Genomic DNA, 27,335 nt, shown 5'->3' with positions numbered 1-27,335 from the left:
TGGTGAAGGGAGTGAATGTTTAGGGTGGTGGATGGGGTGCCAATCAAGCGGGCTGCTTTATCTTGGATGGTGTCGAGCTTCTTGAGTGTTGTTGGAGCTGCACTCATCCAGGCAAGTGGAGAGTATTCCATCACACTCCTGACTTGTGCCTTGTAGATGGTGGAAAGGCTTTGGGGAGTCAGGAGGTGAGTCACTCGCCGCAGAATACCCAGCCTCTGACCTGCTCTCGTAGCCACAGTATTTATATGGCTGGTCCAGTTCAGTTTCTGGTCAATGGTGACCCCCAGGATGTTGATGGTGGGGGATTCGGCGATGGTAATGCCGTTGAATGTCAAGGGGAGGTGGTTAGACTCTCTCTTGTTGGAGATGGTCATTGCCTGGCACTTATCTGGCGCGAATGTTACTTGCCACTTATCAGCCCAAGCCTGGATGTTGTCCAGGTCTTGCTGCATGCAGGCTCGGACTGCTTCATTATCTGAGGGGTTGCGAATGGAACTGAACACTGTGCAGTCATCAGCGAACATCCCCATTTCTGACCTTATGATGGAGGGAAGGTCATTGATGAAGCAGCTGAAGATGGTTGGGCCTAGGACACTGCCCTGAGGAACTCCTGCAGCAATGCCCTGGGGCTGAGATGATTGGCCTCCAACAACCACTACCATCTTCCTTTGTGCTAGGTATGACTCCAGCCACTGGAGAGTTTTCCCCCTGATTCCCATTGACTTCAATTTTACTGGAGCTCCTTGGTGCCACACTCGGTCAAATGCTGTCTTGATGTCAAGGGCAGTCACTCTCACCTCACCTCTGGAATTCAGCTCTTTTGTCCATGTTTGGACCAAGGCTGTAATGAGGTCTGGAGCCGAGTGGTCCTGGCGGAACCCAAACTGAGCATCGGTGAGCAGGTTATTGGTGAGTAAGTGCCGCTTGATAGCACTGTCGACGACACCTTCCATCACTTTGCTGATGATTGAGAGTAGACTGATGGGGCGGTAATTGGCCGGATTGGATTTGTCCTGCTTTTTGTGGACAGGACATACCTGGGCAATTTTCCACATTGTCGGGTGGATGCCAGTGTTGTAGCTGTACAGGAACAGCTTGGCTAGAGGCGCAGCTCGTTCTGGAGCACAAGTCTTCAGCACTACAGCTGGGATGTTGTCAGGGCCCATAGTCTTTGCTGTATCCAGTGCACTCAGCCGTTTCTTGATATCACGTGGAGTGAATCGAATTGGCCGAAGACTGGCTTCCGTGATGGTGGGGATATCGGGAGGAGGCTGAGATGGATCATCCACTCGGCACTTCTGGCTGAAGATGGTTGCAAACGCTTCAGCCTTGTCTTTTGCACTCACGTGCTGGACTCCGCCATCATTGAGGATGGGGATGTTTGCAGAGCCTCCTCCTCCCGTTAGTTGTTTAATTGTCCACCACCATTCACGACTGGATGTGGCAGGACTGCAGAGCTTTGATCTGATCCGTTGGTTGTGGAATCGCTTAGCTCTGTCGATAGCATGTTGCTTCCGCTGTTTAGCATGCATGTCGTCCTGAGTTGTAGCTTCACCAGGTTGGCACCTCATTTTTAGGCACGCCTGGTGCTGCTCCTGGCATGCTCTTCTACACTCCTCGTTGAACCAGGGTTGATCCCCTGGCTTGTTGGTAATGGTAGAGTGAGGAATATGCCGGGCCATGAGGTTACAGATTGTGCTGGAATACAATTCTGCTGCTGCTGATGGCCCACAGCGCCTCATGGATGCCCAGTTTTGAGCTGCTAGATCGGTTCTGAATCTATCCCATTTAGCACGGTGGTAGTGCCACACAACACGTTGGATGGTGTCCTCAGTGCGAAGACGGGATGTCATCTCCACGAGGACTGTGCGGTGGTCACTCCTACCAATACTGTCATGGACAGATGCATTTGCGACAGGTAGATTGGTGAGGACGAGGTCAAGAGTGCCGCGCTGTCGGAGGGTCGGTACTGAGGGAGCGCCGCGCTGTCGGAGGGTCGGTCCTGAGGGAGCGCTGCACTGTCGGACGGTTGGTACTGAGGGAGCGCCGCGCTGTCGGAGGGTCGGTCCTGAGGGAGCGCTGCACTGTCGGAGGGACAGTACTGAGTGAGCGCTGCACTGTCGGAGGGTCAGTACTGAGGGAGTGCTGCACTTTCGGAGGGTCAGTACTGAGGGAGCGCTGCACTGTCGGAGGGTCAGTACTGAGGGAGCGCTGCACTGTCGGAGGGTCAGTACTGAGGGAGTGCTGCACTTTCGGAGGGTCAGTACTGAGGGAGCGCTGCACTGTCGGAGGGTCAGTACTGAGGGAGCGCTGCACTGTCGGAGGGTCAGTACTGAGGGAGCGCTGCACTGTCAGAGGTGCCGCCTTTCGGATGAGGTGCTGAACCGAGGCCCTGTCTGCCGTCTCAGGTGGACATAAAAAAATCACATGGGCACTATTTCGAAGAAGAGCAGGGGAGTTTTCGGTAAAATCCCGAGCGGGTAAGGAACCCGCCGACTTCCCGTCTCACACAGACGCAAATGTTTGCGCGCGTGAATCCAATGAGACGATATTTAAAGAAACAGGCGCACCTCGTTGAGGTACTTAAGGTACTTTAGTTGTTCCCCGCGCGCCCATTGATTCCCCCGCAACCCCCCTGCTGCCATCCTGCCGCCATTTGAAAATCAACCTCATGATCTGGTCATGATCAAATTGCTGTTTGTGGGATCTTGCTGTGCGCAAATTGGCTGCCGCGTTTCCTACATTACAACAGTGACTACACTTCAAAAAGTACTTCATTGGCTGTAAAGCGCTTTGGAACATCCTGAGGTTGTGAAAGGCGCTATATAAATGCAAGTTCTTTCTTTCTTTCTGTATCCAGAGGGCATAGAGGCCTTCCTGGCCTGATTGGCACATTTCCAGATCACACGGGCCAGTAACTAATTGAGCTGACACAGGGGACGGTACTTTTCCATTCTATTCAACTAGGAGCCAAACATAGGCTGGATAAAGTTCTTGGCTTCCACTGTCAATAATTATAAGAGGCTCCACACCTCTTGACAGGTAGGGTCCGTTCAGTCAAACAGAGGGGCTGCATACACACTGAGGGACTTGAACCTTAAGACTTAGTTTGTCAGAATTCCCTATCAGCCCCCTGCTGACCTACATTGGCTCCCGGTCCGGCAATGCCTCGATTTGGGGATCGGGCGGGAAAGTGGAGTTGAGGTCGAAGATCAGCCATGATCTTATTGAATGGCGGAGCAGGCTCGAGGGGCCGAATGGCCGACTCCTGCTTCTATTTCTTATGTTCTTATTTTAAAATTCTCATCCTCATTTTCAGATCCCTCCATGGCCTCGCCCCCTCACTATCTCTGTAACCTCCTCCAGCCCTACAACCCTCCGAGATCTCTGCGCTCCTCCAATTCTGGCCCCGATTTTAATCGCTCCACCATTGGCGGCCGTGCCTTCAGCTGCCTGGGCCCTAAACTCTGGAATTCCCTCCCTAAACATCCCTACCACTCTCTCTCCTCCTTTGAGACGCTCCTTAAAACCTACCTCTTTGACCAAGCTTTTGGTCACCTGTCCTAATATCTCCTTATGTGGCTCGGTATCAAATTTTCTTTGATAATCGCTCCTGTGAAGCACCTTGGGACGTTTTATTATGTTAAAGGCGCTATATAAATGCAAGTTGTTGGTTGTTGCTGCTGTTGTTAAATTTTGGATCAGAGCCACACCCGTTCTTTCAAACTCAGCTGCAGATACCTCTGGGACACATGCTGCGCCTTGCACTGGGCTATGACACCAGGGTTCGAATGGCTTCCAATTTTCAATTAGTGCTGGAAATACGCAGAGTCACAGCACTGCCCAGCGTACGAAGAGATTGTAGCCAGGTATAAAGATCTGGGACGGAGGGAGGGGCAATGGCAGAGGCGATCCTGGGTTTTGAAGCGGTCGGACGTAGGAACAGGAGGAGGCCATTCAGCCCCTCGAGCCTGCTCCGCCATTCAATTAGACCAGGGCTGATCTGTACCTCAACCCCATTTACCCGCCTTAGCTCCATATCCCTCGCTACCCTAAACATCTCAGTCTTGAAAGTTCCAATTATCCCCCCAGCATCCACAGCCTTTTGGGGGAGAGAGTTCAGATTTCTACTCCCCTTTGTGTGAAGAAATGCTTCCTGATTTCCCTCATCAACGGCCTGGCTCTAATTTTAAGGTTATGTCCCCCTTGTCCTTAACTCCTCCAGCAGAAGAAATTGATTAGTTGCATCCACCCTATCAAATCATTTAATCTTTTTAAACCCATCAATTAGATCACCCCTCAACCTTCTATACTCCAGGGAATACCAGCCTAGTCTATGCAACCTGTCCTCATAATTTAACCCTCTAAGCCCCTGTATCATTCTGATCAATCTGTGCTGCACCCCCTCCAAGTGGGTGTGACGCAAATATCCTTCCCGAGGTGCGGTGCCCAGAATTGAACACAATAATCCAGATGGGGTCTGACCAGGGCTCCGTACAACTGAAGCAGAATTTCCTCACCTTTGTATTCCAGCCCCCTTGAGATAAAGGCCAACTTTCCATTAGCCTTTTTGATTGCTGTTTTGTACCTGCAATGCCTCCACTGTGGAGAAAGTGCAATTGCAGCGTGACAAAGTTTACATAGGCAGTTTCCATTGTGAAAGTGGAAACAATAATTTATAACGGGAAAAGCTGAGAGGAAATGTACACAGGCTAAAATAGTTACTACGTTATTATATAGACAGATAGATAGGTTTTTTAAATGCACAGAATGAATATCTCTTCTGAGATGATTTTTATGTTATGGAAGACAGTTTCAGTATCACTTATTGAGTGATCACTAGCTATTGCAGTAAAACCGTCAAAATAATACAGATTTCATAATGCACAGAAAGCACATTATACGAAGTCACATTCATCACAGCACAAAAAGTTGCAAAAATGGTGCGGAAAATATTTTACTTAAGAGATGAATTATTGCTTCCCCTGCTGACATTATCTCCCCCTGTGCTCAGCAGGAAACTGCTGGTACAACCCTACTCTCTACAGGCAGATTAATGTGACACACCTCAGTTTTATGAAAGGAGATCTCTCTTTTAGAAAACAAATAAATAAAACCAGAACAATGCTATGGGAACGCACAGTGTGTGGATTGTGCCGAATGCACTATTACAGACTGGCAGCCATTAATCCCTGTAATTAGATTTCTGATAATCCTGACATTTGTCACAGCGCACAGGCCTGGCGCTTTCCCGCTTATCACTTGTGACCGAGCCCCAGCTGCTTAAAATGTAACAGAATGAAGTTGTTTCTTTCCTCCTCTCTATTTTTTTTCCCCCTTTAAGTTCCCTACGCTGTGCAGCAGACTGCAGAGCTCTCGCCCTGCCAGGTGTTGATAGGCTAGAATTCAGATCGGAGCTTGGTGGGAGTTTCTGTGAAATCAGCTGATTTTGTCGGCCTGTTAATGGTCATGTTCAAGGCTGCAAGGTCCCGATTATAGAATTGAGAGACGTGCTGGACTGCGATTGCCAAAACTCCCGTTGACACCGCTTAGGAGGTGCGTGCGAGAGAGTGGCTCCGGGTAGCACATTGTTAGCTTATACTCTTCTTCAGAACCATGCTTCTCCCTGACTCTTATCGTTATAGGGAGCATTCACTGGGGGAGGGGGGAAAGGAAGAATCACAGTCATTTTGTCCCATCCTCCCACTTTGCCACAATGATGTACTCTGGCACCAGCCCACAGTGACTCAATACATTTACACAGTGAGTGATCCTTACCCTGCTGAATCAACAGTGACTCAGTGCATTTACACAGTGAGTGATCCTTACCCTGCTGAATCAACAGTGACTCAATACATTTACACAGTGAGTGATCCTTACCCTGCTGAAGTAACAGTGACTCAATACATTTACACAGTGAGTGATCCTTACCCTGCTGAATCAACAGTGACTCAGTGCATTTACACAGTGAGTGATCCTTACCCTGCTGAATCAACAGTGACTCAATACATTTACACAGTGAGTGATCCTTACCCTGCTGAAGTAACAGTGACTCAGTGCATTTACACAGTGAGTGATCCTTACCCTGCTGAAGTAACAGTGACTCAGTGCATTTACACAGTGAGTGATCCTAACCCTGCTGAATTAACAGTGACTCAGTGCATTTACAGAGTGAGTAACCCTTACCCTGCTGAATTAACAGTGACTCAGTGCATTTACACGGTGAGTAACCCTTACCCTGAATAAACAGTGACCCTGTACAGTTACAGAGTGAGTAACTATAGGCTCAATGGCAGGAAGCAAAGGGTAATGGTCGATGGGTGTTTTATTGACTGGAAGGCTGTTTCCGGTGGGGTTCCGCAGGACTCAGTACTCGGTCTCTTGCTTTTTGTGATATATATTAATGATTTAGAATTAAATGTAGGGGCATGATTAAGAAGTTTGCAGATGTTACAAAAATTGGCCGTGTGGTTGATAGTGAGGAGGAAAGCTGTAGACTGCAGGAAGATATCAATGGACTGGTCAGATGGGCAGAAAAGTGGCAAATGGAGTTCAATCTGGAGAAGTGTGAGGTAATGCATTTGGGGAGAGCAAACAAGGCAAGGGAATACACAATAAATGGGAGGATACTGAGAGGTGTAGAGGAAGTGAGGGAGCTTGGAGTGCATGTCCACAGATCCCTGAAGGTAGCAGGACAGGTAGATAAGGTGGTTAAGAAGGCATATGGAATACTTTCCTTTATTAGCCGAGGCATAGAATATAAGAGCAGGGATGTTATGCTGGAACTGTATAAAACATTGGTTAGGCCACAGCTTGAGTACTGTGTACAGTTCTGGTCACGACATTACAGGAAAGATGTGATTGCACTAGAGAGGGTGCAGAGGAGATTTACGAGGATGTTCCCAGGACTGGAGAATTTTAGCTATGAGGAAAGATTGGATAGGCTGGGGTTGTTTTCTTTGGAAAAGAGGAGGCTGAGGGGAGATTTAATTGAGATGTATAAAATTATGAGGGGCCTAGATAGAGTGGATAGGGAGCACCTATTTCCCTTAGCGGAGGGGTCAGTGACCAGGGGGCATAGATTTAAAGTAATTGGTAGAAGGATTAGAGGGGAGCTGAGGAAAATCTTTTTCACCCAGAGGGTGGTGGGGGTCTGGAACTCACTGCCTGAAAGGGTGGTAGAGGCAGAAACCCTCAACTCATTTAAAAGGTGTTTGGAGGTGCACCTGAAGAGCCGTAACCTACAGGGCCAAGGACTAAGAGCTGGAAAGTGAGATTAGGCTGGATAGCTCTTTCTCAGCCGGCACAGACACGATGGGCCGAATGGCCTCCTTCTGTGCCGTAAATATCCAACCCTTACCCTGCTGAATAAACAGTGACTCTGTACAGTTACACAGTGAGTGATCCTTACCCTGCTGAATCAATAACTGAGCACACAGGTGCGGCACTGATAGGGTCAGTGATGTAATGATAATTAAGTCCTAAAAGAAGCTTTGCGATCTCCAGCACCAATCACAAACAGTGAGCTCCAATCATTCTCATAATTTAAAGTTGGGCAAACCAGTGATGAGACAGGATGACACCGCTTCGTAAAACTACTTTTAAACCGACCCCCAAAAGGTGGAGAAGCAGGCCACTCACAAACCTGCCGCAACGCTCTGCTGTCCAGCTAACCCACACTAGAAAATAGCATCAAACAGTCTCTCTGTCTACCCCACCTGTCCTTTATCAGTCAACCCATCAAAGGTCACCAACTTCAGATACTAATTAGTGTCAAGAGAGCCTGCCTGTCCCTTCGATGACCTCCGTTAAAATCTCTCACTCCACATTTATAAATAATCTTAACATTTCACCACTTCATCAGCTGTCGCTCAGTGGGTCGCACTCTCGCCTCTGAGTCAGACAGTCGTGGGTTCAAGTCCCACTCCAGAGACATGAGCACATAATCCAGGCCGACACTCCCAGGGCCAGGACTGAGGGAGTGCTGCGTTGTTGAAGGTGCCGTCCTTCGGATGAGATGTTAAACCCGAGGCTCTGTCTGCCCTCTCAGTTGGACGTAAAAGACTCCATGGCACTATTCAAACATGAGCAGGGGAGTTCTCCCTTGTATCTGGGCCAATATTTATCCTAAAACAGATAATCTGTTCTTTATCACATTGCTGTTTGTGGGATCTTGCTGTCGCAAATTGGTTGCCATGTTTCCTACATTACAACAGTGACTACACTTCAAAAAATACTTCATTGACTGTAAATGATTTGTGGACGAACCTGAGGTCATGAAAAGCGTTATATGAATGGAATTTTTTCTGACTTTCTCTCTTTTGTAGTCCCAGTCTGTATGGCCCTTCCTCAATCTGCTCTCAGTCCCTCTCTGTCCCCAACTTTGTCAATGATTGCACATTCCCAGTCTCCGACTTTCTCCCACCCTTCCTCTGATTGCACATTCCCAGTCTCCGACTTTCTCCCACCCTTCCTCTGATTGCACATTCCCAGTCTCCGACTTTCTCCCACCCTTCCTCTGATTGCACATTCCCAGTCTCCCACTTTCTCCCACCCTTCCTCTGATTGCACATTCCCAGTCTCCGGCTTTCTCTGACCCTTCCTCTGATTGCACATTCCCAGTCTCCGACTTTCTCCCACCCTTCCTCTGATTGCACATTCCCAGTCTTCCGATCTCGGAGCTGAATCCTCATCCTTCTTGGATATTAATTAGTTTTATTTATCTGCACATTTCCAGCAGTGTTTATTTGATTACAGTGTGCTTTCTCAAGTCTGAGGCTGTGATTGCTTAGCATTTAGTCGCAGTTACAATGACACACGATCTTATGCATCCCATAATAATCATACCCACGTACATCATTTAGCAGGTGCTGGGTAAAACATCTATCACAATTATAATTACACTCACGAGTCACTTATTTGGAATAACAGAATTTAGTGTTAGAATTAAATTGAATTAAATATTCTGCAATTAAAGTAAACAGGTAAACAGAATAATTCCCAAAGCCACACAGCTCAATACAGTATCAGGACTCATTGTAACATTCTCCTTCATTCATTCTCAGGATGTGGGCGTCGCTGGCAAGGTCAGTATTTATTGCCCATCCCTAGTGCCCTGACAACTGAGTGTCTTACTAGGCCTTTTCAGAGGGCAGTTAAGGGTCAACCACATGTTGGTGTGGGACTGGAGTCACGTATAGGCCCAGACCGGGTAAGGACGGCAGGTCTCCTTCCCTAAAGGGACCTCAGGGAACCAGTTGGGTTTTTACGACAATCCGACAGCTTCACGGTCACTTTTACTGATACATCGAGTTACACCGAAACTACAGCACAGAAACAGGCCATTCGGCCCAACTGGTCCATGCTCCACACGAGCCTCCTCCCTCCCTACTCCATCTCCCCCTATCAGCATATCCTTCTTTTCCTTTCTCCCTCATGTGTTTATCGAGCTTCCCCTTAAATGTATCTACACTATTCGCCTCAACCACTCCTTGTGGGAGTGAGTTCCACATTCTCACCACTCTCTGGGTGAAGAAGTTTCTCCTGAATTCCCTACCGGCTTTTTATTTCTAGATTTAATCTGAATTCAAATTCACAAACTACCCATAGAGGGATTTAAACCCACATCCTCTGGGTTATTAATCCAGCTCTCTACTAGTGCAGTAACATAACCACTAGGCTGTCATACTTTGTAACATGTTCGATACCTGGTGTTCATGCATCCATAACTAAACATTCATGGTAAACCCATTCTGACACATCTTTTGAAGAAACGTCAAAAACATTTACTCATAAATATTCAGCATGCCGGGTTCCGTTCAAACTATTTAATCTTAGTCGGGGAAAAAAAAGTAATTAAAGCAGCAGGAGTTCCATCAGGCTCTCAAGTAATTATTTATTTTTCTGTAGATTATCAAAGGTCAGGTTGGACAGACGTTCAAATAAACGAGAGACAGGATCAGAAATCATCACTTGGACATTCCTCACCTCCCGCTCCAAGATGACGACCGACTTCCCACAACTTTCAAGAGACTCAGCCGTCAAGGGAACTGTGAGGATTCAGTTTGTTGTCACTTACCTTCCTGCCCGCTGTGTTGATACGGAGAGGTGTGAGAAAGGGGTCGAAGATCATGTGACTCGTCTCGATGTTGATGGGTGACTGCCTCTTCCCAGCTGAACACAGATTCCAGGCGGAATTCACCAATCCCCAGAACGAGGGAACTGTTCAAAAAAGGAATTTTTAAAAAATGAATCGAGCGTATTCGGTCTGTGCTAAGTCACCAAGCGATCGATATTTTACCACATTTCCCCCCTCAATGCCTTCTTGGCTCTGCCCTTTGCCATCCCTGGCCAGTCAATGACCTGCTCTCCTGGTCTCCTCTAACACCAATCTGAAATGGTTCCCTAGAATGATACCGGGGCTAAAAGGGTTAAATTATGAGGACAGGTTGCACAGACTAGGCTTGTATTCCCTTGAGTATAGAAGATTAAGGGGTGATCTAATTGGGGTTTTTAAGATGATTAAAGGATTTGATAGGGTTGGATAGAGAGAAACTATTTCCTCTGGTGGGGGGAGTCCAGAACAAGGGGGAATAACCTTAAAATTAGAACCAGGCCGTTCAGGGGGTGATGTCAGGAAGCACTTCTTCACACAAAGGGGAGTGGGAATCTGGAACTCTCCCCCCCAAAAAAGCTGTTGAGGCTGGGGGTCAATTGAAAATGTCAAAACTGAGATTGATCGATTTTTGTTAGGCCATGGGTATTAAAGGTTACGGAACCAAGGCAGGTAGATGGAGTTAAGATACAGATCAGCCCATGATTTAACTGAGGGGCAGAACAGGCTCGAGGGGCTGAATGGCCTCCTCCTGTTCCTAAGTTCCTAAATGAGCCATTCTCAGAGGTGCATGGGTGCCACTCCTTCCTTCTAATGCTTGGTTTGCACCACCGCACACTGGCACAGATTGGCGACTCACCAATGTGGAGTACGATGCAGAGTTCCATTGCTCAATGGGCCTCCAATCACTCTCGCCCAACCTGTAAGGTACCATTGTCCATCCCGTACAATCTCCCTGTGCCATTTCTCAATCGCATCAGTGAGAGCATAAACTCAAAGCTGCTTTGCCATGGGTGCTCCTGAACCTGACTGTTGTAAGCCTGCCATTAGGGGTTTCATCTTGTGCTTTCTCCCTGGTGCAGAACTCCAACAAAAACCACATGCCACCCTTCCATTCCGAAGCACTTCGCTGTAATAATCTATTGTGTCACTTGAGGTGTGAATGTTCAACTATATTTGCAACTTCTTTTCCCACGTTCAAGTCTCACTTCAGGATATTGGTGGCCTGATGAACAGGAATTAGCTGTGGCTCAGTGAGCAGCACTTTTACCCTCGGAAGTCCAAAGGTTGTGGGTTCGAGTCCCACTCCAGAGACTGAAGTGTAAAAATCTAGGCTGACACTCCCAGTGCCAGTACTGAAGGAGGTGTCGTCTTTTGGATGAGATGTTAAACCTCTCAGATGGATGCAAAAGATCCCATGGCCACTATTCGAAGAAGAGCAGGGGGTGTGCTCCCCGGTGTCCTGGCCAATATTTATCCTGTAACCAACATCATTAAAAAACAGATGATCTGGTCATTACCACATTGCGGTTTGTGGGATCTTGCTGTGCACACACTTGGCTGCCGTGTTTCCTACATTACAACAGTGACTACACTTCAAAAGTACTTCATTGACTGTAAAGCACTTTGGGACGTCCTGAGGTTGTGAAAGGTGCTGTATTAATACAAGTATTTTCTTCTTTCCTTTTCATTCCCTCATGCCCCCACTCTCTCCCTTAGCTGAAAGTTTGAGATAATCCAACTAGTCCCATCATTATCATCGCTGCTGCCTATGAATCATCACAAGGCACTCTTGCTTCTTAATTGTGGGTTCAAGTTCCACTTCAGGACATGTGCTCGTAATGCATTACAGCTCGGAGTCCGTGCTGCACTGTTGGTATCGCCTTCCCTGGGATGAGACATTACAAATCAAGGTCACGTTGGGTGGTTGTTAAACACAAATGGCACTATTGGAAGCCGAGCAGCCAACATTCCCCTCCCTCAACCAACACTACCAAAGATAGGATTAACTGATCATCCATCTAATTTCTGTTTGCGGGATCTTGCTATGTGCAAAAGTGGCTGCCGTGTTCACCTACATAACAGTGGCTGTCCTTCAAAGTAATTCTCCGGATGTGGGAAGGCCGAGAGAGGTGATAAACTGCTACAGCAATTCACTTTCGTTCTTTACGCCAACATTTACACAATTTATTTATCCACTGAAGTCAACGGTCAAGGTGTAAAACAGACGGCTGGTTGGCTGGTGCCCATTCCATGCTTTTGCCGAGGACCAATTTCACGGCCGGTGTCTCGGTACATTAGCAATTTCCTCATTCTCAACTACCCATCGTTTAGTTCACTCGCAGGGCAGGCACCATCTTTGGAGCGATCAAGTCCTGGAATGCACTGGCCTCAATGGCTGACAGCTGAGATATTTACATACCAGGCACCCGAAAGATTCAGCCGGCTGCTCCACATGCAGTCGGGGAGGGGGCGGGGGGAACGGGGGGGGGCTGATCTAGGGCTGAACATATTCCTGGAGGTGTAATCACATGATCTCCTGCTTCTAAGGTGATTGGCAAAAGAACCAAAGGTGACATGAGGAAAAACTTTTTTTTAACGCAGCGAGCGGTTATGATCTGGGAATACACTGCCCGAGGGGGCGGTGGAGGCAGATTCAATCATGGCCTTCAAAAGGGAACTGGATAAGTACTTGAAAGGAAAAAATTTGCAGGGCTACGGGGATAGGGCGGGGGAATGGGACTAGCTGGAGTGCTCTTGCGTAGGGCCTGCACGGATTCAATGGGCCAAATGGCCTCCTTCCGTGCTGTAACCTTTCTATGATTCTATGATTCCAATTGCCCTGCCCCCCCCCCCACTCTCCCACCATTGCCGTCATGTCCATACTCGCGGTGCCCCACCTCCCCACCCTGATTGGAAAGTAAATAGACTCTTTATTACCTGATTGCATGATTCCTGACTGTTAGAAAGATATGCTGATAGGGTGAGATGAAGTAGGGAGGGAGGGGGCTCGTGTGGACCAGTTGGGCCGAATGGCCTGTTTCTGTGCTGTAAATTCTGTGTAATTCCAGTAAAAATAGCCTTTTTCTCCCCATGTCCGATATTTTTAACGAGTAAACAAAAGTGTTCAAAGATTTTTTTTTTTAAAAACACACACGTTTTTAATGCCACTATGATTTTTCTCCCGGGTTTTTTGCTGGCAGCAGTGTACTCGAGATTAATCTTTAATTCCTGGAGACTCCAGGACAATCCTGGAGGGTTGGCAACCCTAGGCTGATGGCAGGAGTGGTTGGGGATTGTGCACGCAGGGGAGCTGGGGAAATCGGCCTCTGTCGTAATCTATGGACATGCAGCCAATGGAAAACGGATAGATTTTGGAAAACAAGCAGCATACTGCAAGTTGGAAGGTAATCACAGATCTGGGGGTCTCAAATGCTCTCAGATGCCTGATTTAACTCTCTCTCAACCCCAAGTGGGGTTCCCAATATGGTTCTAAACTAAACAGTCCTGAAATTCCTAAATGTAAACCAGACACTTAATGCCTATTTTGTACATAGAAAGTACCAAACAGAAACAGGCCATTTGGCCCAACTGGTCCATGCTGGTGTTGCTGCTCCACACAAGCCTCCTCCTGCCCCTCTTCATCTTACCCTATCAACATAATCATCTACTCCTGTCTCCCTCGTAGCTTCCCCTTAAATGTATCCATGCGAGACGCCTCACCTACTCCTTATGGTAACGAGTTCCACGTTCTCACCACTCCCACGGTAAAGAAGTTTTTTTCTCCTATGTCTTGTGAGGTGGACGTTAATTATTAATGTTGCAGCCGTTGTCCGTGAATCCACCAGCAAAATAGATGTCGGAAAACAAGCTGTGATCTGGGCCCTCTGTCCAGTTCTGGACGAGCTCAAAGCCCAAAACTGTTCATGCCTTGAAACTCGCTCCAGAGTGGCTTATTCAACACAGCATATACCACTAATTACCTTTGCTGATAGTCTTTTGTGCAGAGGCAACAGTGACATAAATGGATCCCTTTTACCTAGCGTGTACTGTACATGTACAGGAGCTGAGACTGAGACACACACAGGTCATACAGTACTGTACATGTACAGGAGCTGACACTGAGACACACACAGGTCGTACAGAACTGTACATGTACAGGAGCTGACACTGAGACACACACAGGTCATACAGTACTGTACATGTACAGGAGCTGACACTGAGACACACACAGGTCGTACAGAACTGTACATGTACAGGAGCTGACACTGAGACACACACAGGTCATACAGTACTGTACATGTACAGGAGCTGACACTGAGACACACACAGGTCGTACAGAACTGTACATGTACAGGAGCTGACACTGAGACACACACAGGTCATACAGTACTGTACATGTACAGGAGCTGACACTGAGACACACACAGGTCGTACAGAACTGTACATGTACAGGAGCTGACACTGAGACACACACAGGTCATACAGTACTGTACATGTACAGGTGCTGACACTGAGACACACACAAGTCATACAGTACTGTACATGTACAGGAGCTGACACTGAGACACACATGAGCCATACAATACCAGAAGGGAGTGACTCAGTGTGTGTCTCAGTATCAGCTCCTGTACATGTACAGTACTGTACGACTTGTGTGTGTCTCAGTGTCAGCTCCTGTACATGTACAGGAGCTGACACACAATATGAGAATAAATTGCTGGCTGTTGAATTTTGCCTGCTGTACATGGCACAAATGTAAGGTTGATGACAGAATAATGCCAGTGTGAAGGACTGTTTGTCATGACAGACATTGAACATCTAAAGCACCTTTTATGCACTGCCCTTCACACTGACATTGAATACAGAGGATAACAACTATTTAATGCAGTCATTACTTTTACTTTGTAATCCACACCACTTCCAGCTCTGAGAGGAGATGTTTTTACAAAAGTTATGATAATTATTTCCACAAGGTTTACTGAACGATGACTATGTCATCTGACTGTCACTGGAGAATTTAACAGGAACTGGATTAGCTGCACAGACAGGAAATGTGAGAATCACAGGCACCCAGGTTTTCCATGGGAGTTCTCTGGCAAGACTGCGGTAGGGTAGTGGTTATGTTCCTGGATTAGTAATCCAGATGCTCTGCGCTAATTAATCCACAAAAGAACAGAAGCTCAAATCCCACCATGGGCAGTTTGAGAATTTGAATTCAGTTACCTACATGGAGTAATTGAGGCAAATAGCTTAGATGCCTTTTAGCGGAAGCTAGATTTTTCTTTATTCGTTCATGGGATGTGAGTGTTGCTGGCAAGGCTGGCATTTATTGCCTATCCCTAATAGGTAAACACATGAGGGAGAAAGGAATAGCAGGGCATCCTGATAGGGTGAGATGAAGTAGGGAGGGAGGAGGCTCGTGTGGAGCATAAACACTGGCATGGACCTGTTGGGCCGAATGGCCTGTTTCTGAGCTGTAAATTCTATGTGAAATGTGGTGTCAGTAAAAGTGATCATGAAGCTGTCGGATTGTTGTAAAAACTCAACTGGTTCACTAATGTCCTTTAGGGAAGGAAACCTGCCGTCCTTATCCGATCTGGGCCTACATCTGACTCCAATGTGATTGACTCTTAACTGCCCTCTGAAGTGGCCTAGCAAATCACTCAGTTGTATCAAACTGCCATAAAAAATACCACACGGACTGCAGCAGTTAAAGAAGGAATCCTTTCCCCCACTGAGGGATGTGCCAGACTGGAGGAGCTGCGTATAACACTGCGTTAAAGCAAAGCCAACTGGGCCCTAACTCCTGCTCACTCCATAAACTGAAAGAATCATTAAGCACAATACTTTGGAATCCAGGCAAACATCTAATTGCTTTGGCCAGAGACACTCCCTGATAGATCAGGATTGTGATTGCAATGGGATTTCTTGAATTAAAAAAACACAGCCCATTTGAATCATTCATTTAACAATTCAGTCTAAACAAGGATGACAGAAAGTATTCATCAAAAGATATTTCTTACAATTAGAACTCTGGACTGTAGCACGGTCTCCCAGCTAAATCTGGCAGTGGGTCGATTATACTGAGTGAACCAGGAAACAATGAGTAATCAATGAATGCAATTTACCTGAGATCAGGAATAGGATTCTGCACACTATAAGGAAATGGGAGGGGGTGGCAGTATTTGGTTAAAGAAACAATTGCGGCTGTGAGGAGGGGTAATGTGTTAGAAGGATCATCAAATGAGGCCATATGGGTTCAGCTAAAGAACAAAAAAGGGGCAGTCACACTACTGGGAGTACTATAGACCCCCAAACAGTCAGAGGGAGACAGAAGAGCAAATATGTAGGCAAATTTCTGAGAAGTGCAAAAACAGTAGGGCAGTAATAGTAGGGGATTTCAACTACCCGAATATTAACTGGGATACAAACAGTGCAAAAGATATAGAGGGTGCAGAATTCTTAAATTGCATTCAGGAGAACTTTTTTAGCCAGTATATAGCAAGCCCAACGAGAGCGGGCAGTTCTGGATTTAGCTTTAGGGAATGAAGCTGGAAGGAGTGGGAAAGCATTTTGGTGGTAGTGATCATAATTCAGTTAGATTTAGCGTAGTTATGGAAAAGGACAGAGATAGATGAGGAGTGAAAGTTCTCAATTGGGGAAAGGCCAATTTTACTAAACTGAGAAGTGATTTAGCAAAAGTGGACTGGAAACAGCTACTTGAAGGTAAATCAGTGTCAGAGCAGTGGGAGAGATTCAAAGGAAAGATTCAAGGGGTTCAGAGTAAACATGTTCCCACAAAGAAAAAGGGAGGGGCTGCCAAATCTAGAGCCCCCTGGATGTCAAGGAGTATACAGGGTAAGATAAGGCAAAAAAGGGAAGCTTAGGTCAGATACCGAGAGCTCAATACTACAGAAAGCTTAGAGGAGTGTAGAAAGTGCAGGAGTGAAGTTAAAAAGGAAATTAGGAAAGCAAAGAGAGGGCATGAAAAATACTGGCAAGTAAAATCAAGGAAATTAAGGAAAACCCAAAAGTGTTTTATAAATACATAAAGAGCAAGAGGATAACTAAGGAAAGAGTAGGGCCTATTAGAGACCAAAAAGGTAAACTATGTGTGGAGGTGGAAGATGTGGGTTCTTAATGAATACTTTGTGTCTGACTTCACAAAAGAGAGGGGACGATGCAGACATTGTAGTTAAGGAGGAGGAGTGTGAAATATTGGATGGGATAAACACAGTGAGAGGGGAAGTATTAAGGGGATTAGCATCTTTGAAAGTAGATAAATCACCAGGCTCGGATGAAATGTATCCCAAGCTACTAAGAGAAGCAAGGGAGGAAATAGCGGAGGCTCTGACCATCATTTTCCAATCCGCCCTGGCTACAGGCATAGTGCCGGAGGATTGGAGGACTGCCAATGTTGTACCGCAGTTTAAAAAGGGAGAAAGAGATAGACTGAGTAATTATAGGCCAGTCAGTCTAACCTCGGTAGTGGGCAAATTATTGGAATCGATTCTGAGGGACAGGATAAATCGTCATTTAGAAAGGCACGGGTTAATCAAGGACAATCATAGAATCATAGAAAGGTTACAGCACGGAAGGAGGCCATTCAGCCCATCGAGTCCGTGCCCGCTCTATGCAAGAGCAATCCAGCTAGTCCCACTCCCCCGCCCTATCCCCGTAGCCCTGCAAATTTTTTCCTTTCAAGTACTTATCCAGTTCCCTTTTGAAGGCCATGATTGAATCTGCCTCCACCACCCCCTCGGGCAGTGCATTCCAGATCATAACCACTCGCTGTGTAAAAAAGTTTTTCCTCATGTCACCTTTGGTTCTTTTGCCAATCACCTTAAATCTATGTCCTCTGGTTTTTGACCCTTCCACCAATGGGAACAGTTTCTCTCTATCTACTCTGACTAGACCTCTCATGATTTTGAACACCTCTATCAAATCTCCTCTCAACCTTCTCTGCTCTAAGGAGAACAACCCCAGCTTCTCCAGTCTATCCACGTAACTGAAGTCCCTCATCCCTGGAATCATTCTAGTAAATCTCTTCTGCACCCTCTCTAAGGCCTTCATATCTTTCCTGAAGTGCGGTGCCCAGAACTGGACACAATACTCCAGTTGTGGTCAAATCAGTGTTTTATAAAGGTTCATCATGACTTCCTTGCTTTTGTACTCTATGCTTCTATTTATAAAGCCCAGGATCCCGTATGCTTTTTTAACCACTTTCTCAAACTGCCCTGCCACCTTCAACGATTGGTGCACAAATACCCCCAGATCTCTCTGTTTCTGTACCCCTTTTAGAGTTGTGCCCTCTAGTTTATATATTGCCTCTCCTCGTTCTTCCTAATGAAATGTATCACTTCTCACTTTTCTGCGTAAAATTTCATCTGCCACGTGTCCGCCCATGCCACCAGCCTGTCTATATCCTCTTGAAGTCTATCACTATCCTCTTCACTGTTCACTACCCTTCCAAGTTTCGTGTCATCTGCAAATTTTGAAATTGTGCCCTGTACACCCAAGTCCAAGTCATTAATATATATCAAGAAAAGCAGTGGTCCCAGCACTGACCCCTGGGGAACACCACTGTACACCTCCCTCCAGTCTGAAAAACAACCGTTCACCACTACTCTCTGTTTCCCGTCATTTAGCCAATTCTGTATCCATGTTGCTACTGCCCCCTTTATTCCATGGGCCGCAATCTTGATGACAAGCCTACCATGCGGCATTTTATCAAACGCTTTTTGAAAGTCCACATACACCACATCAACTGCATTGCCCTCATCTATCCTCTCTGTTACCTCATCAAAAAACACTATCATGTTAGTTAAACACGATTTGCCTTTAACAAATCCATGCTGGCTTTCCTTAATCAATCCACACTTGTCCAAGTGACTGTTAATTCTGTCCCGGATTATCGTTTCTAAAAGTTTCCCCACCACTGAGGTTAAACTGACTGGCCTTTAGTTGCTGTGTTTATCCTTACACCCTTTTTTGAACAAGGGTGTAACATTTGCAATTCTCCAGTCCTCTGGCACCACCCCCCACCGTATCTAAGGATGATTGGACGATTATGGCCAGCACCTCCGCAATTTCCACCCTTACTTCCCTCAGCAGCCGAGGATGCATCCCATCCGGACCGAGTGACTTATCTACTTTATGTACAGCCAGCCTTTCTAGTACCTCCTCTATCAATTTTTGGCCCATCCAGTATCTCAACTATATCTTCCTTTACTGAGACTCTGGCAGCATTTTCTTCCTTAGTAAAGGCAGATGCAAAGTACTCATTTAGTACCTCGGCCATCCCCTCTGCCTCCATGAGTAGATCTCCGTTTTGGTCCCTAATCAGCCCGACCCCTCCTCTTACTACCCGTTTATTATTTATATGCTGTAGAAGACTTTTGGATTCCCTTTTATGTTGGTCACTAGTCTATTCTCATATTCTCTTTGCCCCTCTTATTTCCTTTTTCATTTCCCCTCTGAACATTCTATATTCGGCCTGGTCAGTCAGCATTGATTTGTTAAGGGAAGGTCATGTCTGGCCACCTTGATTAAATTTTTTGAGCAGGTAACAAGGAGGGTTGATGAGGGTAACGTATTTGATGTAGTCTGCATGGATTTTAGCAAGGCTTTTGACAAGGTTCCACATGGCAGACTGGTCAAAAAAGTACAAGCCCATGGGATCTAAGGGAAAGTGGCAAGTTGGATCCAAAATTGGCTCAGTGGCAGGAAGCAAAGGGTAATGGTCGACAGGTGTTTTTGTGACTGGAAGGCTGTTTCCAGTGGGGTCCCGCAAGGCTCAGTACAAGGTCCCTTGCTTTTTGTGATATATATTAATGATTTGGACTTGATGTGGGGGGCTTGATCAAGAAGTTTGCAGATGAAACAAAAATTGGCCGTGTGGTTGATAGTGAGGAGGAAAGCTGTAGACTGCAGGAAGATATCAATGGACTGGTCAGATGGGCAGAAAAGTGGCAAATGGAGTTCAATCTGGAGAAGTGTGAGGTAATGCATTTGGGGAGAGCAAACAAGACAAGGGAGTACACAATAAATGGGAGAATACTGAGCGGTGTAGAGGAAGTGAGGGACCTTGGAGTGCATGTCCACAGACCCCTGAAGGTAGCAGGGCAGGTAGATAAGGTAGTTAAAAAGGCATATGGAATACTTTCCTTTATTAGCCGAGGCATAGAATATAAGAGCAGGGAGGTTATGCTGGAACTGTATAAAACATTGGTTAGGCCACAGCTTGAGTACTGCGTACAGTTCTGGTCACCACATTACAGGAAAGATGCAATTACACGAGAGAGGGTGCAGAGGAGATTTACGAGGATGTTGCCAGAGCTGGAGAATTTTAGCTATGAGGAAAGATTGGATAGGCTGGGGTTGTTTTCTTTGGAACAAAGGAGGCTGAGGGGAGATTTAATTGAGATGTATAAAATTATGAGGGGCCTAGATAGAGTGGATAGGGAGCACCTATTTTCTTTAGCAAAGGGCCCAGAGTGGGCATAGATTTAAAGTAATTGATAGAAGGATTGGACGAGAGCGGAGGATAAATTTTTTCACCCAGAGGGTGGTGGGGGTCTGGAACTCATTGCCTGAAAGGGTGGTAGAGGCAGAAACCCTCAACTCATTTAAAAAGCAGTTGAAGTGCTGTGACCTACAGGGCTACGGACCAAGTGCTGGAAAGTGGGATTCAGCTGCATAGCTCTTTTTCGGCCGGCATGGACATGATGGGCCAAATGGCCTCCTTCTGTGCTGTAAACTTATATGATTCTATGAGTGGTCCATTGTGATTCTATCCAATAGGAGTGAATGGGAAGGGGTTTGGTCCATTGTGATTCTATCCAGTAGGAGTGAATGGGAAGGGGTTTGGTCCATTGGGATTCTGTACAATGGGAGTGAATGGGAAGGGGTTTGGTCCGTTGGGATTCTGTACAATGGGAGTGAATGGGAAGGGGTTCGGTCCATTGGGATTCTGTACAATGGGAGTGAATGGGAAGGGGTTTGGTCCGTTGGGATTCTGTACAATGGGAGTGAATGGGAAGGGGTTTGGTCCATTGGGATTCTGTACAATAGGAGTGAATGGGAAGGGGTTTGGTCCGTTGGGATTCTGTACAATAGGAGTGAATGGGAAGGGGTTTGGTCATTGGGATTCTGTACAATAGGAGTGAATGGGAAGGGGTTTGGTCCGTTGGGATTCTGTACAATGGGAGTGAATGGGAAGGGGTTTGGTCCGTTGGGATTCTGTACAATGGGAGTGAATGGGAAGGGGTTTGGTCCGTTGGGATTCTGTACAATGGGAGTGAATGGGAAGGGGTTTGGTCCGTTGGGATTGTGTACAATAGGAGTGAATGGGAAGGGGTTTGGTCCGTTGGGATTCTGTACAATAGGAGTGAATGGGAAGGGGTTTGGTCCGTTGGGATTCTGTACAATGGGAGTGAATGGGAAGGGGTTTGGTCCGTTGGGATTGTGTACAATAGGAGTGAATGGGAAGGGGTTTGGTCCGTTGGGATTGTGTACAATGGGAGTGAATGGGAAGGGGTTTGGTCCGTTGGGATTCTGTACAATGGGAGTGAATGGGAAGGGGTTTGGTCCGTTGGGATTCTGTACAATAGGAGTGAATGGGAAGGGGTTTGGTCCGTTGGGATTCTGTACAATGGGAGTGAATGGGAAGGGGTTTGGTCCGTTGGGATTCTGTACAATGGGAGTGAATGGGAAGGGGTTTGGTCCGTTGGGATTGTGTACAATAGGAGTGAATGGGAAGGGGTTTGGTCCATTGGGATTCTGTACAATGGGAGTGAATGGGAAGGGGTTTGGTCCGTTGGGATTCTGTACAATAGGAGTGAATGGGAAGGGGTTTGGTCATTGGGATTCTGTACAATAGGAGTGAATGGGAAGGGGTTTGGTCCGTTGGGATTCTGTACAATAGGAGTGAATGGGAAGGGGTTTGGTCCGTTGGGATTCTGTACAATGGGAGTGAATGGGAAGGGGTTTGGTCCGTTGGGATTCTGTACAATGGGAGTGAATGGGAAGGGGTTTGGTCCGTTGGGATTCTGTACAATGGGAGTGAATGATCTCTTGCACCAGGTTTGGCTGATTGGGATTTTATGCTTTGATTCTGAAATGAATTTATCAGTAGCTAACTGTAGTACAGAAAGTTGCTGCGCTGTCTAAACACACTGTGATTTAATGCCACACTCCTATATTGCCAGCTCACGTCTGATTCAATGAATGAGATCTTAATATTTTCTAAGAATGATGTCCTGCCAAAGGCAGAAAAAACAAACAGAACCATAAACATTCCTTGGACATATTTCTTTTCAAATGCTTTTAGCATCAAAAGAACAATTGGCTGCCTTTCTGAGGTATCAGTGTGTTTTTCTCATGAATCTTTACAGCACTATTTCCACAGTGCCTGGTTCATTGCTGTTCGGTTATAAACCCCAAGAGTAGCACAACCTTATTTTTTTATATATCTGCTGGACGATGTCCTGTGGCCTCCCTCGTGAGCAGTCTGGACTCTGGTGCACAAAGGCTAAGAAGGAACGTTGTTTAACCTGGCATATCCCTTTAAGGCCTCTGCTCACCCAGTCCCTGCAAGGCAATGGTCTCAACGGACATACCCTGAGGACAAACAGAGGTTCACTGCTGAGAGAAGGGTCAGCACGTTGGCAGCTGCAAGTCACACTCCAGCTCCTGCCTTTGGGCAGAAAATCTAACAGGAAATGACTGGACTTTTAAAATTATACTTGTCCAATTATAAATTCCTACGTCCACATATATAATGGAACCTACCTATGTAAACTTTTAACATTGTAATTACATCCTTCTTCCAGTAGAGGTGCTGCTGTGGGAGCTCGTGAAGATATATAGGCTGGACTGGACCGAAATATGTCAGATTACAGGTCACCCTGGATGTAACGTCGAGCTATAAATAATCAGCACAGGTTTTATTCCAACCAGCAAGGCAAGAAGTTTGGATAACTGTTTACAAGGTCACTTGATGCACAGTCACAGAAATTGACTCTTCCCAATGTGTCCAGGACCATCATCCAAAAAAGGAGAGCGGATTTTGGAAAATCTGTTCTGTCGCAGCCTGAATGTGAATATAATCTTTCCTGACCAGAACCAAGTGACTCATGGTGGCAATTCTTATAGAATTACATAGAATTTACAGCACAGAAACAGGCCATTCGGCCCAACAGGTCCGTGCTGGTGTTTATGCTCCACATGAACCTCCTCCCACCTGACGTCATCTCACCCTATCAGCATATCCTTCTATTCCTTTCTCCCTCATGTGTTTATCTAGCTTCCCCTTAAATGTATCTGTTCTATTTGCCTCAACCACTCCTTGTGGGAGCGAGTTCCACATTCTCACCACTCTCTGGGTAAAGAAGTTTCTCCTGAATTCCCTATTGGATTTATTAGTGACTATCTCATATTTATGGCCCCTAGTTCTGGTCTCCCCCACAGGTAAAATCAAACTTATATTTTAGAACCTTGGTTAGGCCACACTTGGGAGCACTGTGCACAGCTCTGGTCTCCATATTATAGAAAGGATAGAGAGGCACTGGAGAAGGTGCAAAAAAGATTTACCAGGATGATACCAGAACTGAGAGGTTATAACTATCAGGAAAGGTTGAAAAGGCCGGGGCTCTTTTCTCTAAAGAAGAGAAGGCTGAGGGGTGACCTGATAGAGGTCTTCAAAATGATGAAGGAGTTCAATAGGGTAGACGTAGAGAAGATGTTTCCACTTGCGGGGGAGAGCAGAACTAAGGGCCATAAATATAAGATAGTCACTAATAAATCCAATAGGGAATTCAGGTGAAACTTCTTTACCCAGAGAATGGTGAGAATGTGGAACTCGCTCCCACAAGGAGTGGTTGAGGCGAATAGAACAGATACATTTAAGGGGAAGCTCGATAAACACATGAGGGAGAAAGGAATAGAAGGATATGCTGATAGGGTGAGATGAAGTAGGGTGGGAGGAGGCTCGTGTGGAGCATAAACACCAGCATAGACCCGTTGGGCTGAATGGCCTGTTTCTGTGCTGTGAATACTCTGCATGGAATGGGGTTGGGTTATAGAGACGTGCAGCACAGATTGGGATGTCAATCGATTGGCTAATACAGGACTCCCTACAAACAGCGAGGGGCATCAGCGATGCCAAGTAACTGGCAATAGATTTAAAGTGGCCGAACAATTATCACCCAGAGGGTTGGGATTGTGGGAGAGTCCATGGAATGTGACAGAGGTCCCTGTCAGCTTTTCCGACATAGATCAGGGACTGTGGGGTTCCAATCACTCAGACGCTCTGGGCTGTGATGGGCCCTGTGTGTTATAGAACGTTAAGCTGCGCCTTGGTGGAGGTGGACGAATTGTTTATGAAAGGAGAGACTCTCACGCTTGCTCTGTCTCTCTCTCTCCCTCTCTCACGCTCACTCTCTCACGCTCGCTCTCTCTTTCATTCTCTCCCTTTCTCTCTCCCTCTCGCGCTCGCTCTCTCTCTTCCCTTCTCGCACGCTCACTCTCTCCCTCCCTCACTCTCTCTCCCTCTTGCTCTTCCCTCCTCGTGCTAACTCTCTCTTCCCCTCTCACACGCTGACTCTCTCCCTCTCTCGCTCTCTCTCCCTCTCGCTCTTGCTCTCTCTCTCTCCCTCTCGCGCTCGCGCTCTCTTTTCCCCTCGCACACTCACTCTCTCCCTCCCTCCCTCGCTCTCCCTCTCCCTCCCTCGCTCTCCCTCTCCCTCTCGTACTTGCTCTCGCTCTCTCTCTCCCTCCCTCACTCTCTCTCCCTCTCGCACTTGCTGTCACTCTCGCTCCCTCTCTCCCTCACTCTCTCCTCTCACACTTGCTCTCACTCTCAGTCCTTCTCTCACTCCCTCGCTCTCTCCCTCTCGCACTTGCTCTCACTCTCGCTCCCTCTCTCCCTCCCTCACTCTCTCTCCCTCTCGCACTTGCTGTCACTCTCGCTCCCTCTCTCCCTCACTCTCTCCTCTCACACTTGCTCTCACTCTCAGTCCTTCTCTCACTCCCTCGCTCTCTCCCTCTCGCACTTGCTCTCGCTCTCGCTCTCTCTCTCTCCCTTCCTCGCTCTCCCTCTCTCCCTCCCTCGCTCTCCCTCTCCATCTCACACTTGCTCTCGCTCTCTCTCTCCCTCCCTCGCTCTCTCTCGCTCTCTCCCTCTCCCTCTCGCACTTGCTGTCACTCTCACTCCCTCTCTCCCTCCCTCACTCTCTCCCTCCCTCTCGCACTTGCTCTCACTCCCTCTCTCCCTCTTGCACTTGCTCTAAATCCCTCTCTCCCTCCCTCGCTCTCTCCCTCTCGCACTTGCTGTCACTCTCGTTCCCTCTCTCCCTCCCTCACTCTCTCCTCTCACACTTGCTCTCACTCTCGCTCTCTCTCTCCCTCCCTCGCTCTCTCCCTCTCGCACTTGCTCCCACTCTCGCTCTCTCTCTCCCTCCCTCACTCTTTCCCTCTCGCACTTGCTCTCACTCTCACTCTCTCTCTCCCTCCCTCGGTCTCTTTCTTTCTCCCTCCTTTTCGTGCATGTTCCCTCTCTCCCTCTCCCTTATGCTCATTGGTCTCTCCAGCTGCCTCCAAGAAGTTACACAAGGGCAGCCCAAGATCTCCCCAGTGGAAGAGCTCAGGCTCAGTCTCTATTCCAATGCTCTCCTGCCCGGCCTCCCACCTTCCACCCTCCGTAAACATGAGCTCATTCAAAACTCTGCTGCCCGTATCCTAACTCGCACCAAGTCCCGTTCACCCATCATCCCCTGTGCTCACTGACCTACATTGGCTCCCGGTCCAGGAACGCCTCGATTTTAACATTCTCGTCCTTGTTTTCAAATCCCTCCATGACCTCGCCTCTCCCTATCTCTGTAACCTCCTCCAGCCCTACAACCCTCCGAGATCTCTGCGCTCCTCCAATTCTGGCCTCTTGCCCATCCCCGATTTTAATCGCTCCACCATTGGCGGCCGTGCCTTCAGCTGCCAGGGCCCTAAGCTCTGGAATTCCCTCCCTAAACCTCTCCGCCTCTCTCTCCTCCTTTAAGACGCTCCTTAAAACCTACCTCTTCGACCAAGCTTTTGGTCACCTGTCCTAATATCTCCTTATGTGGCTCAGTGTCAGATTGTGTCTGATAATCGCTCCTGTGAAGCGCCTTGGGTCATTTAACTACGTTAAAGGCGCTATATAAATGCAAGTTGGTGTTTCATTAACATTCACCAGCGAGTGTAAAAGTGTCATCGCCTCTAATGCGCAGCGTCTTTGCACAACCCGACGATATAGACGATCTCTAACCAGCTGCACACCCGATAAAGATTGTTCATTAATCATGTCCTAGTCCTGATAATACAGTCAGGAAAAAGTCTGAGTGGAACTTGCTGCTTTAATAGAATAACTCTTGGTTTTGAAGGGCGATGAAATCTGCTCTCTGTCTTCTGATGGGCTTTGTTTTGTATTTGAATGGGAGAGCAGGCAATATCTGCCAGCGAAACAGGATTTATAAATGATCTTCCGAGACTGCACTGGGGGAAGGAGAAATTCACAGAAGGACTAGATCAGATATCAGCTCCAACTGCACAATCTAAATTTGCATTTAAAAGAACACGGAGATATCCCTGATTTTGAGGCCCCAGATAAGAGAACACAATAACATACTTGCAGCAATCTGTACCACAAGAGAAAGTGACTTCAATTCAAATTGTTGCCCCATTATTAAAGGATCTATAACACAAGTTAGTAACTAGGTTTGAACAGACAGCACTGCTGATAGTCGGTCTCTCCAGGCAGCAGAAAGGAAAAAGTTGCTTAAAACAAAGGCTACACAGTTTGTCCACCTCATTCCCACTCCATCTACACCCAGTCGCACCTGCACCCCGTCCCACCTGCACCCCGTCCCACCTGCACCCCATCCCACCTGCACCCCGTCCCACCTGCACCTTGTCCCACCTGCACCCCATCCCACCTGCACCCCGTCCCACCTGCACCCCGTCCCACCTGCACCCCGTCCCACCTGCACCCCATCCCACCTGCACCCCATCCCACCTGCACCTTGTCCCACCTGCACCCCATCTCACCTGCACCCCATCCCACCTGCACCCCGTCCCACCTGCACCCCGTCCCACCTGCACCCCGTCCCACCTGCACCCCGTCCCACCTGCACCCCATCCCACCTGCACCCCGTCCCACCTGCACCCCGTCCCACCTGCACCCCAT

The 27,335-nt window shown here is 47.3% G+C and overlaps 1 protein-coding gene across 1 annotated transcript in view; it reads right to left on the bottom strand.

Annotated features, from left to right (window-relative positions):
- Positions 1-27,335, bottom strand: part of ca10a (carbonic anhydrase Xa) — a gene marked incomplete at its 5' end in the record, with an annotated part of 340,461 nt that overhangs the window by 216,330 nt on the left and 96,796 nt on the right. Inside the window, one exon of the mRNA XM_068004472.1 lies at positions 10,079-10,221. Coding sequence (XP_067860573.1) covers positions 10,079-10,221 — 143 coding nt within the window. The remainder of the gene's footprint in view (positions 1-10,078; positions 10,222-27,335) is intronic.

This window comes from Heptranchias perlo, chromosome 23 (assembly GCF_035084215.1).
Source record: "Heptranchias perlo isolate sHepPer1 chromosome 23, sHepPer1.hap1, whole genome shotgun sequence".
Classification (NCBI taxonomy): domain Eukaryota; kingdom Metazoa; phylum Chordata; class Chondrichthyes; order Hexanchiformes; family Hexanchidae; genus Heptranchias; species Heptranchias perlo.
Note: the sequence above shows the minus strand (reverse complement) of the source record. Positions and strands in the feature narration are given on the sequence as shown.